The 11871-nt window shown below is 43.8% G+C and overlaps 1 protein-coding gene across 1 annotated transcript; it reads right to left on the reverse strand.

The window, feature by feature from the left end:
• Positions 1 to 290: 290 nt before the first annotated feature.
• On the reverse strand, positions 291 to 10140 carry dync1li1 (dynein, cytoplasmic 1, light intermediate chain 1). The gene is made up of 13 exons (XM_073463254.1): positions 9969 to 10140; positions 9648 to 9721; positions 7338 to 7454; positions 7002 to 7232; positions 6494 to 6648; positions 6292 to 6385; positions 5508 to 5643; positions 4805 to 4916; positions 4263 to 4322; positions 4080 to 4124; positions 3896 to 3983; positions 3669 to 3791; positions 291 to 1684 (listed from the first exon to the last, which is right to left on the reverse strand). The coding sequence occupies exons 1-13, from the start codon at positions 10070 to 10072 to the stop codon at positions 1566 to 1568; spliced, it is 1458 nt and encodes a 485-aa protein (XP_073319355.1). The 5' UTR covers positions 10073 to 10140; the 3' UTR covers positions 291 to 1565.
• Positions 10141 to 11871: the final 1731 nt, after the last annotated feature.

Raw genomic sequence — 11871 nt, forward strand, 5'->3', positions numbered from 1 at the left:
ACCCTGTTTTGCTATGAAGCCCCAGAATTGTTTTCTGGACTACAAAACTTCACCTGGCTTTTCATCAACATAAGGGTGAGGATATAATGACTGACTCATTTTTTGGTGTCTTGCACAAGGTCACTACAGATAGTGGATGCTTACCAACATGGGCTCAACACCTAGCGATCTAACTGAAAGAACCTCACCTGTAAGCAACTTTTGTCCTTCGTAATAATTCCCCTTCGCAAAACACAACTTTTTAATTATTTAGACTGAGGAGAGGAAAAAAAAAACAAAACAAAGGGAAGCCAGGTGGATGAATCCGAATAAATACACCTTTTATTTGACTGATTAACAGATCTGATTATACAAACGCCAACACAGAGCTCTGAAATAACAGGACCAATCAGCGAGACAATGACTGTACATTCTTGGTGTGACCCTCCCTCGTTCGGACCCCCTTGCCCACCCACCACCCCGCCCGCCCGCAGTAACTATGGAACTGAATCACTAGTGCTTCTTTCTGTACAAGTAAAGCTCAGCTACCCACCCACTTACTACCCTCTACCACCCTCCCATTCCAGTGCACTGTGTTATCTACAGGTTTGAGCAGAATGTATCACCACGAGGGGAGGTTTGGCCAATTGTAGAACTTGGTGCCCTGACGGACCCAAGAGTATTTCTCAGATGTGAACTCTGACGTGTATTTATTTGTCATGTTTGGTTCGTGTAGTGTAGCAGACAGGCCTGCTGTAATAATAGTGTATGCACTGTTTTAAGAGCTTGTAGTGTAAGAGCATAGTAATGTTTTTTTTTGCCTTTTGGTTGAAATGCAAACAGCCAAAAATCTCTCCTCGTCTAGGTTGAAGTAACTTCCTTAATATCCTAATCTGCGTCATTCTCACTCACACACACACACGCACACACACAAATACTGGTAAGTTTGTCCCTTCATCTTAAAAAAAAACTGTTTGCAATTTATTTTCAGGCATTTTTTTTTTGTTCTCAATCTCTTCCTCTGGCCAAGCGTGACTTGCCCCACATACATTAGACACACAATCACCCCTACAGTACCTAAGTGCAGATTCTTCAACATGCGCCCTTCAGCAGTTCCTACAGTAAAAACGCTAACTGTACCATCACAAGAAATGGATGGATAAAACGCCCTCGCTTTCACTCTTGCAATCAATCTTTTTCAACCTGCCTCTCACTTCATCCCGACCTCCACGCCCCCCCATTGGTCCCCCATACCCATTTACTCTCATGTAACAGACAGTCTCGTATGTAACAGTGACAAATACTCGCCCTCAGCCAAACAGCCAGGAGGAGAAGAGAGAGGGGGGGGGGAGGGGGGGGGGGGAGGAGGAGAACGAGGTGTGAGGAGAAAGTGAAAAGACGACGGGGAGGCAAAACTGTGTGTCCGCTCCTCCTTTTCCCCCCTTACACCCCTCTTTCTCCCCACATCTTGGTGATGGAGTGGAGGGTGAGAGCGGAGGGAGGAATTGACAAGGGAGGTGGAAGATGACTGAGGTGGAGGAGGGGGTGGGGGGAGAGAAGGAGAGCAGGGTGAAGTGTGTTGGTCTTCATGTGTCCTGGCCGTCGGTGGCAGGCGTGTCGTTGGCATTGGGCAAGTCGGAGTCAGTCTCCCGGCTGGATATGCGGTCCAGCTCCGCCTGTACATCGCCCAGGCCCAGTTTGGAACCTGCATCGGATACATGCAGACATACAAATGAGTTCTACGTCGCAGAGAAAACACCCAAATAAATAAAAACATTTCAACCAGTGCGATAAATAAGTGCATTTTCGCAGCAGTGAGCGGTTAAGGCACAATGCAAAAAGCACAAAGGCAATTACACATGATGAAAATAAGAGCTGGGTGAAACATTCTTATTGCACTAAATATGCCAATCATGCCTTTAGTATGAATTGTCCTTTTGTTAACCATTGAATGACAGGCGCATCATTTCATTAGTACGGAACAAGGTTTCATTCAGGTTTCTATGTTGTAGTATGTATGACATACTGAGAGCTACAACCATTAAAGCTGCTGGAAGTCATCATTTTTGCTAACTTGCTGTCCCTCCTCTCTACATCACCACATGAACACGCAGCGATAATTGCCAGACATAGCAGCAAGCAGGAGGACCTGCTCTCTGCATGACCGCCTCTTTATTTAGTTCTCTGTCCTGATTGGATAAAGTGGGCAGGGATACCAGAAAATGTCTTTTCTCTTGTCCTGCATGAGGGTGATTACTGTTGGAATATAGAGCTGTTTAACATTCAGTTCAATAAAAATTTATCACTACAGCAGTTTTAATTGATTAGTTGTCAACCATTAAACTAATCTCCAACTATTTTGATAATCGATTACTTGGTTTGACAAATTTGTGAGGAAAAATGTTTTAAATTCTCTAATATTAGTCTTTAAAATGTGATTTTCATTCATTCATCAGCTTTTTCACCATTTTATAGACCAAACAACTCATCGATTAATCAAGAAATTAATCAACAGACTGATCATAAACGAAAATAATTGTCAGTTGCAGCCCTAGATATACTAAATAGATATTATCTAGTTTAAACAGACCAACGTGGAAGACACATCGCAAATATATAACTTCCCTTATTGTCCAGCCTTAGTCAGAATCATGTGTAATGCTTGTGGCAGATGTTAGTCATGAGAAATGCAATGCAGCATGCCAAAACAAATGTGGAGGAGCAGAATGGAGTCAGGGAAGTTAGGAGGGGAGAAATTAAGAGGTGCAATTGTCATAAAATCATTAATCAATCAAGTGAAATCCTCTCATGACTGGGACTTTCTTCCCCAACCAAATAGGAGATAAGAAAAGAGTGCAGCCATGAGACATGTTGGCCTTTTTGCTTCTTTTTTAAACAGTTCACAAATCTTGCCACTTCTATGAAATCAATATACACCTATACTTATACATTAAAGCTAGATCCAATGAGACGTCTTCCCTTCACATTAACAAGACCCCTGAAATGCATATGGTGCAAAAGTGTTCAACAGCCATGGGATCATCTCCTGAACCACAACTGTGGAGATTTGCTTACTTCCTGACTTATAACTTTCATATAGTCTAATCTAATTATCTAAATTAATAAATTAATAGCTCATAAGACGTAAATGTGTGATACAGGAGGCTTGATCCCAGCATTGTTCCTCCTTGGATGCTGGAGAAAGTTGGAGGCTCAGGGGAGAGGGGGAGGGTGGGGGTCAAAAAGATGCTTCTGAGAGTGATGACGTACACAAGCGTTAATAAATGAGGATTATGTCTTTCACACACACCTTAACGTGGCCAGCATCCTCTGACTAGTGCACACACACACACACATTATGATGATGTTAACAGTGAGACTGCACAACAGGCTATGAGCATAGTTAAGAGTGAAAATATGTAAGATGATCATAAAGATGATGAGTGATTGTCCGTGTGGTTAGATGCACTCAGACCCTTTTATGACTCTTTACCATGTGTTAAGTTCATGTCTGGAGTAGAGGACAGGAGAGTGAAGAAGTGAGAAAATGAAAGATGGAAAATGGGAGGTGAAAACTGAAAAAAGAAGCTGAGTGATGACTGAAAATGACATTAAAGCCCAAAACACAATTGAATGAATTATTGTTAAATTATCCAACAAAGCCTCCAACACCTCGTGTGCATTCTCACCTGACTTGCGGACTGTTCCTGGAGTGTTGTTACCGCCACCTGGCGTCCCGGGCCCTCCTGTCCCCGCTTTCTTTGTCAGTAGACTGTTGAAAAAGTTGGCCAACACGCCCTCACTGGTCTGACCTGCAGCGAACAGCGACGAGAGTTAAAAACACACACACACACACACAAGCCACGCACTGACTGAGCGATGGTCATGGGTGCAGTGCTGAAATGCTCTGACGTACCCGACTGTGGCATGGCGTTTGCTACGTTGGCCGCTGCGGAGCGATTACTCGTTCTGGGGGAACCGGTGGGCGCTCTGCTGGTGGTGTCCTACGAAAAGCAAGAGTGTATTTCACACACATGGACACTGAAGGGACGGTTTCTTTATCCTAAGAGCCAAAACTAGGGGAAAAAAAGAGCACTCACCACTGGCCGCCCTGCTGTCACAGCGGGCTGTTTGGCAAGCAGCGACTGCAAATGAGAGCACAATATGCGCACTCACTCCAATTAGTATTTCATTAACATATCAAGACTCTCAAGTCACATTTAACTGGAGTACCAACAAGCAGCAAACCAAATGGCATCAACAAAATATGAATGTTTTCTGACCTGCAGTTTTACCAGAAACACTTGGTCATCTTCTGCCTGAATCTCCTTTTCATGTACAATCTGGTGACAGGGAGGAGAATTAAATCATTTTATTTAAGACCTTTTCGCATCTCCCCAACCTGCTGATAAAATAGATTGGATAAAACTGTCATGATCCCCGCAGGGATACTGGGTAAAGCTGAGTGCATCTGCTGTGAAAAATGATGTAGGAGGTAATGATAGATAATATTACGGCAGTAATCAATCTGTTAAGCTGCAAGCTTAGCTCGTTTAAGAGGATCTTTCCAAGTTAGACGTTTAATCACAGGGTGCCAACAGGTGTCAGACTCAGAAATGTTATGCTTTTTAAAGTATAAGTTCCCCCCAAAATGATAATTCAGTCATTGTCCACTCGGATGGAAAGTTTCCTAGTCCACAAAACATTTCTGAATGTTTTGCTGTGAAGCTCCAGAAATGTTTTGTGAACTATGAGACGTCACCTGACTTTCCACCAGCATGACGGTGAGTAGATAATGAATACATTACATGAATACAGCCTTTACCTTTCTGACTGGTGGTTTGACTACTACGTCCTCAAAGCTGTCGTCTGATTTTACTGTCTGGAAGTTCTCATGAAGTATGGCAATCTTCTTCTCATTGTCCCAACCTGATGGACTGATGGAGCAGAGGACAGGTTACAAACCAGATACAGGTGACCTCACAGTCCTCCTGGCACATATAAGCCCCGTTTCCATTGAGCAGCCCGGTTTAGTTTGGTTCAGCTCGTTTCACTTTGGAACGTGATTTTTGCAGACCACTGATTGGTCAGTCAGAACAGCCAGAGCCGTCTTGTCCTCTGCGCTCTGATGTGAGATCTCACTTCCTGCTTCTTCAGCAGTCTTCTGTCTCGCTGCCTGAAGCCTTTTCTCAAGTAAAGCTTGTTTCCTTGTTGTTATAAACAACTACACGAGTGTGCTGTGTGTAGAGATGAGTGAACGGCAGGAAGGCGACGATGAATGCGAGCGGAGCAGAAGGAACAGTTGCTATAACAGTCGGGCTGTAATGTAGAGTACAGGTCACAGTGTGTCAGCAGTTACCCCGAAGCCGGCCGGCCACCAACAATTAAGGGTACTTTTTGCAGTGGAAACACAAAGCACAGCCGGCGTTTAGGTACAGTTACCAGGGGTTACTTAGGGTTCAAAGGGTACTATACTGAAAGTACTTCAGTGGAAATGCAGCTATATACACACACAAAGGCAAGCTTACATGAAGACAGCATCTCTTTCCACCACTTGTGCCGGGCAGTGGAAGGGAAAGCCGTAGAGTCTGTGGACCAGATATTTGTACAGGATGTCCAGGTTCTTCATCTCCTTCACTGACGTGTAAACCAGAGACGCTCCGTCTGATACGGCTGTCAAGGATATTTTCAACAACACCATTTCTACATACAGGAACAGAAACAAAACGAACACCACAGTGATAAAACAAAAGCTACATCTCTTAATAACAGTAGCTAATTGATACCAGTACACAGAAAACAACTACCGTGCAGTCGTGGGATCGTTTGAAACGCAATAACCTTCAAAAATGTAATATGGTTTTCACTCGGCATTGACTAGAGATTCTGAAAAACAAACACTTTCAAACAATACTGGGGAGTCTATGACTTTTATCGAACTCTCGCTGCAACAAAGCAATATCAACAACAGCAGTTCGGATGCACTTACAGTGGCCAAAATCCAGCAATAATAAAACTGCTTTGGCCGGAGAACAAAACACCTTGTTATAGCGATCACTCAGCTGTATCACCATCCGTCATCTCTTAGCAGCTGGATGCTAGGAGAGCACAGGCCAAAATGTGAACGAATGCCTTAAATCTCAGCGTCTGACAGGAAGATCTGCAGAGTCAGTGGTATCGATCAACAGTTCCTTTGAAACCCCTGCGTATACTGTGCTGATCAATGGCTTCATTGTTATAAATCTGTTGTTTGTGCACCTTTTTGGCCGTGCACATCGGCTGAGGGCGGAGGCAATGTTTAGTGAAGGATACACTGCAGACAGAAACGTCTGATGTGAGACTGAATGAAGTCCAGGTGTTCGTCTCTGTAGTCGTGCTCCTTCTCCAACGTGCTGATGGCGTCACACTGAGGTAACATGAGCAGGTGTTAGACAGATGTGTGCAAGTACACGCAACACAATAAAAATAGAAAGACTTATCTTTAAATCTGCAGTGACTGAGTGTGTGCGCGCACCTTGGTGCAGACCACCACCACTGGTATCCCCAGGTTGTGTGTGAGTGTGTTGTCTCCTAACGGCAGCAGCACGCTCTCCTCATCTTCACTCCTCCTCTGCGGGGTGCCGTCCTCTCCACTGCCTGGCTCTGTGTACTCCTGGAACTGTTTTACAACTACACATACGACGATAAACAAAAAGTGAGACCTGACAGAAGTGACAGTTTTTTAAGAATGTTATCATTCTAATAGCTGGACTTCGTGAGAAAAATCCTTGGAGGGTTTTTTGGTCTGATGAAAAGCTTGAAAAATATTGATATTCGATACCATTAGATTTTTACTAAAAGGTAAATATAACAAAGATTGTGTACTGTGTGTCAGGAACAACAGCATGTAAATGAATACTTCTGTAGGAGGTGGGGCTTTCAGGTGGATTCAGAAGCGATATGCGTCAACACTTCACTGCTTTTGACAACACTATAAAGACGCTCTTCATCTTCACCAGGCTCTTAATGTCAGTGTGACTCACGTCTGTGCTCCAGCTCCCGCAGCGTTTCCGGGGCGACCCGGAGTTTGTCGATGTGTTCCCTCGCCACGGCGGCCCACTTCTGGAGAGAGTCTAGGGCGTTCCATGGCCGCGACATGTCAACTGTTATCAGCAGCAACGTGTCGCCGATCGAGTCCACTGGCACAGCTACGCCCTGCAGACCTTTGTGGTAAAGGTCTCCGTCTAACACCCAGGCATTACACCTGGTCTGGTCTGAACACACACGAGACGTATCGAGATAAATACACAATCCAGTCCAACAATACTGCTGGATTATTTTAGAGGTACTCTCTAGTGGAAAAAGAGACAACTGGTTACCATCAATGTCGTCGTCATGGACGCTGAAGTAGAGGTATTCCAGGCCACGCCCTTTCATGTACTCTTCAATCCCCTGTAGCTTCGCAACCAGGGTGGTTTTCCCCGAACCCACCTCACCTAAACACACAGACAAAATCAGTAAATAACTAAATTATGGATAGAGGACTCGTCCATACACAATCATCGGCTATAATGATAATGATAGAATAGTTTCGATTAGTAATTAATATTTGGCTAAAGCATGTTAAACGCCAACACGCCGGACCACAGCTGAAGGGTTACGATCATGTCTCCTGCTGTCCTCCCTCATGCTATGAGAAGTCCACAGTGACATTTCAAAATTGCTTCTTCTTCTTTTTTTTTTTTTTTTTAAACCAACATATCAAAACCAAAAGATAACTCAGTTTACTTATTACAGTTTATACACACTAGGGTTGCAGCAGTGTGACATTTTCACTGCATGATGACCATCACAGAATATATCACTGTTTCACGGCGTCAAGGTATACATACTATGACCGTTAAAAATATTGAAAGCAGAAGACGTTATTAGAATTTAACTAAATAGTGTGTCCTGACACGAAACTAGATATAAATTTAAATATATATCCAATAACAGACATTAAGCATGAGATGATTTGAAAATTTCATGTAATGATTATTCAATCCTACATAATTGTGATTCACAATATAAACCCGAATATCATTAATGTTCTTAAATCTTCAAAATAAAAACTAAAATTGCACTTTATCCTTACATTTTATTAGGAAACAAATATTTTATTGCATCACAGACAGGACACACATCTTTACTTTTTAGTGAAAAACAAGCAAAGAATCCTAAATAAGTCATCATAAATCATAAGGTGTTCCTGTACAAATAAAGGATAAATAAATGGCTGTAACCTCATCTCCCTGATATTTGATTTTTTTGACAGGCTCATCAATCCAAAATAAAATCAGGAAACCAATATAGGACTGTACGTCGGTGAGCTAGGCTGCTTTTTCAAGTCATTCATGTGAGGATATTCCCGATAATCCCGATAATGAAAATTCAACACAATCAACTTACTGTGAGTGCTCTTTATCACGATCTGTGATAAAAATCTTTTATCGTCCCGCGCCTTAGATAAGTAAATGTACATGCTAAGCTTCAGTTTTTATACCACTGTATACTCTGAAACCCAAATACACATAGGACAACTAAAAAGCTTCAAATCCAAAACACTGAGAATCTGGGAACATGTTTGGCATTTTCAGCAAAATAGTTGCAGATATATGTTCTGTCAGTGAGCTAATCTGTAAATCAACTCACGGATTCAGCTCTGCACAAACACATTTGTAGTGCACAAGTCCTGTAAACAATCCAATCTGTTTGACTAGAGCCACAGTTCTTGATCACACAGAGATTTTGCAGTTTTCATGCAGGATCAACAGCCTTAATATTTAGCTACAGTACATCTACAGACACTAGGCTGCACTTGTCCTGGCTTTTTGTTGCAAACCTCAGAGCACACAGCTGACATTGTTATTGTTTCTGTGCGTTATAAGGTCAAGACTGCATCCATCTTGCACCGTGTCATATTAACTCAACCGACAGGGGGACTCTCAATGCATCATAAAAGCAGAAGCTTGCTGATGTTGCCATTATAACATACCAGACAAATCTGTGCATCGGTAACCAACTCGCTGATTAGCTGGAATGGGTAGCAGGCTGCGGATTATCTCAGGCGGATGTGTGTGTTTGTGGTGTGTGTGTGTGTGTGTGTGTTTGACACGAGGACCGAGCGAGACAGGGAGGCACCCTGTCTGCTTGGTCACATAAAGCCCCGTTCAAAAACACACACACACACAGACACACACAGGCTGATGGTTTGTCTCATCCCCTCAGCATCATCTGCACCTAGCTGCTGCTGCTAGCATCGCTGGATGCTAGAATGACTTGCAGTGTTTCACAGCGGCCCGATGCTCCCCCATAACATGATGAGGGTGTGTGTGTTTGTGTGTGTGGGCGCGTGCTCGTGCGCTCAGAAAAATACACCTGTCTCTGTGTCTCTCTCTGTGTGTGTGTTAGTGTGTGCTAGCGGACGCTAGCGAGCTTTAAACACAAAAGCACCATCAGTCCGGTACAAGCTAGTTTAGCTATCGAGCAGTATTAAGTCTACCAGGGTGAGATGATCACCAGCTCCTGGGCTATTCAAGCTAACGATGCTTATTGGCTAGCCAGGAGGAGACTGCAGTCACACACACACACACACACACACACACACACACACACACAGGTACATAGATAGATAGATAGATACCCACCCATGACCAGGACATTTTTCCCAGACGGTAGCTTAGATCTTGAATGGGTTGACACTTCACTCAGGATGGTGGACCTGCAGACAGAACAGCCCCGTTACAACACGACCACACCAGGCTCGTTCATTCATGAGCAAACAACGGCTGACAGCAGAGAAGCTAAGGCGAGCTAGTGCTGCTGTGTCACCAGTCAGCCTGGTGCTGATGCTAGCTAGCCTCGTTAGCAAGCTAGCTGTCAAACCATCCTCCTCCCAAGCACAATGGAGCCCCTGCGCCCACAAAGCCCCCGCACGATAACCCGGCTCAAATAACATATCGCCCCACCATAAGTCCTGTCCGTCATCCTCCTCTGGGTTGGAGCTCTCCAGTGTGCTCTTAGGTCCAGTTGAGCTGGAGGATAATAATGCACTCCTCCCTGAAGTCGCCATCTTCGCAGGGTTTGTAAACCGAGCAGAGCGCCCGGATGTAGCAGCTGTGAGCTAACCTAGCCTGGTGCACCGCACGCCGGGGCCGGGGCGTGGTCCACCCGCACAAAGCTGGGGTCCCCTCTCCTCACATGGAAATGATCTCACCCGCAAAGTGACAGATCTGGGCTGACCATACACACCGAGGAAGAGAATCTAGACATGAGTATGCTATGCATGTAAAAAAAACCAACAAAAAAAACCAATCTGTGTTATAATGGGAAATGATTATGTATTTTATGTAACCTAATGTTTGTGCTAATTGGGATGCATAAATAATGAAACAGTCCAGTGGTATACAAACCCAGGGCTATTATGACAGTTACAGGCTATGATGAAATCAGTTGCCACAGTGTTGTCCTGGCCTGTCAGAATAAATTATCAGGATAAATGGGGCTTTCAAAAGAGCCACACAAATCCCTCTCAGACTAAATATCCTCTTAAAATGGTTGCTTCTAAATCAATGCCTCGATTTGTGAAGAGGTCTAATATATGGCACCGGGCCTAATCCTCCAGAATATAAAAAATTGTAATGCCATGTGGGGAATTGGAGGCACTTCAGATTGACTACCCTGTTATGCATAGACTATATTAGAGGTGGAGAAAAGGAGCAGCTGTGATTTAGATATGATAGCACATATCTAAATCTACATATTATGATAACACGAGGAGGCTTAAACAAGTACATCAGCCACAAAAAAAGTGACGCAACCCTTTTTAAATACATAAATACAGTTAAATAGGCTCACTTTGTTTTGTGTATATTAAAGGAGCACTATGTAGTTTTAATCAGCAGAGAAAGATCTTCATTGTCTGATTATTTAAGCCTAAACAAAGTAAATAAACAAACTCTCTTCGTTTTCATGACTGAATAAACAAGGTGACCTTAAAGGACAACGCAGTTTCATCCTGTTTTACTTTGTTTATATGTGGCGGACCCTGCCACCTTTATAGCTTCAAACAGTGTTCTGGGGAGTTTATTTTCCTCTGAGAAGAGCTTGTTTATTCAGTTATGGGGGGAAAAAAAATCTGTATTAGTCTGTATTATTAACGCATTAATATCTTAAATGTTAAAATTCTGAGTTTGATTTTCTTCTCCAAAATTAAAATCTATTATTTGCACGGCACCTGTCATACGAGACAGTACAAATATAAACTTAAAAACAAATGAATAATGACAAAAGTGTAATAATAAAACCAACAAAAAAGATTTTTTTGAAATGGCAAACAAAATATACACCTAAATGACCTCTAATATTCTGTTTATCACAGCCTCCTACATTAAATCCGAACCAGTGATTGTGGTGAGCAGCGTGAACTTTACATTAACCACAGAGTGGTCTCAGGTGTGCGGTCATCGCTTATTATAAACCCGCTGAGGCGCATCGCAGCCAATCAAAGCTGAGAGCCACAGCATCGCTTTCATACGTGGCAGCTGACCGACACGACCACCAGATGGCGCTGCCGCACCGCGCCCCGGACGCCGCTGGTCCCTGGGCACGGTGCGCTCTCTGCGGCCCCCGATGGAGCCAGCGGATTACAAACTCCAGTTAAGTGGCGCACCGTCCTCCTCCTCCTCCCCATCTTTCACCCCGAGTAAACCCAGGCGCACGGAGCGCATCCTCACCGTGCTCGCCCTGTGGGCATTCAGAAAGCAGCTGTGTGTCTGTCCGCGCCAAAACCGACTGAGCTCTGCAGTGTAGGGGGACCGAGGCAAACATATAGACAGAGAGTGAGGAGAGGGAGATGGGTCCGGAGGCGGC

The sequence above is a fragment of the Pagrus major genome, chromosome 3 (assembly GCF_040436345.1).
Source record: "Pagrus major chromosome 3, Pma_NU_1.0".
Taxonomy (NCBI): domain Eukaryota; kingdom Metazoa; phylum Chordata; class Actinopteri; order Spariformes; family Sparidae; genus Pagrus; species Pagrus major.

Excerpts from the sequence above, each read along its gene's own strand:
- dync1li1 (XM_073463254.1), bottom strand. The coding sequence starts at position 10,072 with ATGGCGACTTCAGGGAGGAGTGCATTATTATCCTCCAGCTCAACTGGA. Across the intron at positions 9,722-9,968 it reads GATGACGGACAGGACTTATG|GTCCACCATCCTGAGTGAAG; the intron begins GTGGGGCGATAT and ends TTCTGTCTGCAG. Across the intron at positions 7,233-7,337 it reads CCATGACGACGACATTGATG|ACCAGACCAGGTGTAATGCC; the intron begins GTAACCAGTTGT and ends GTGTGTGTTCAG.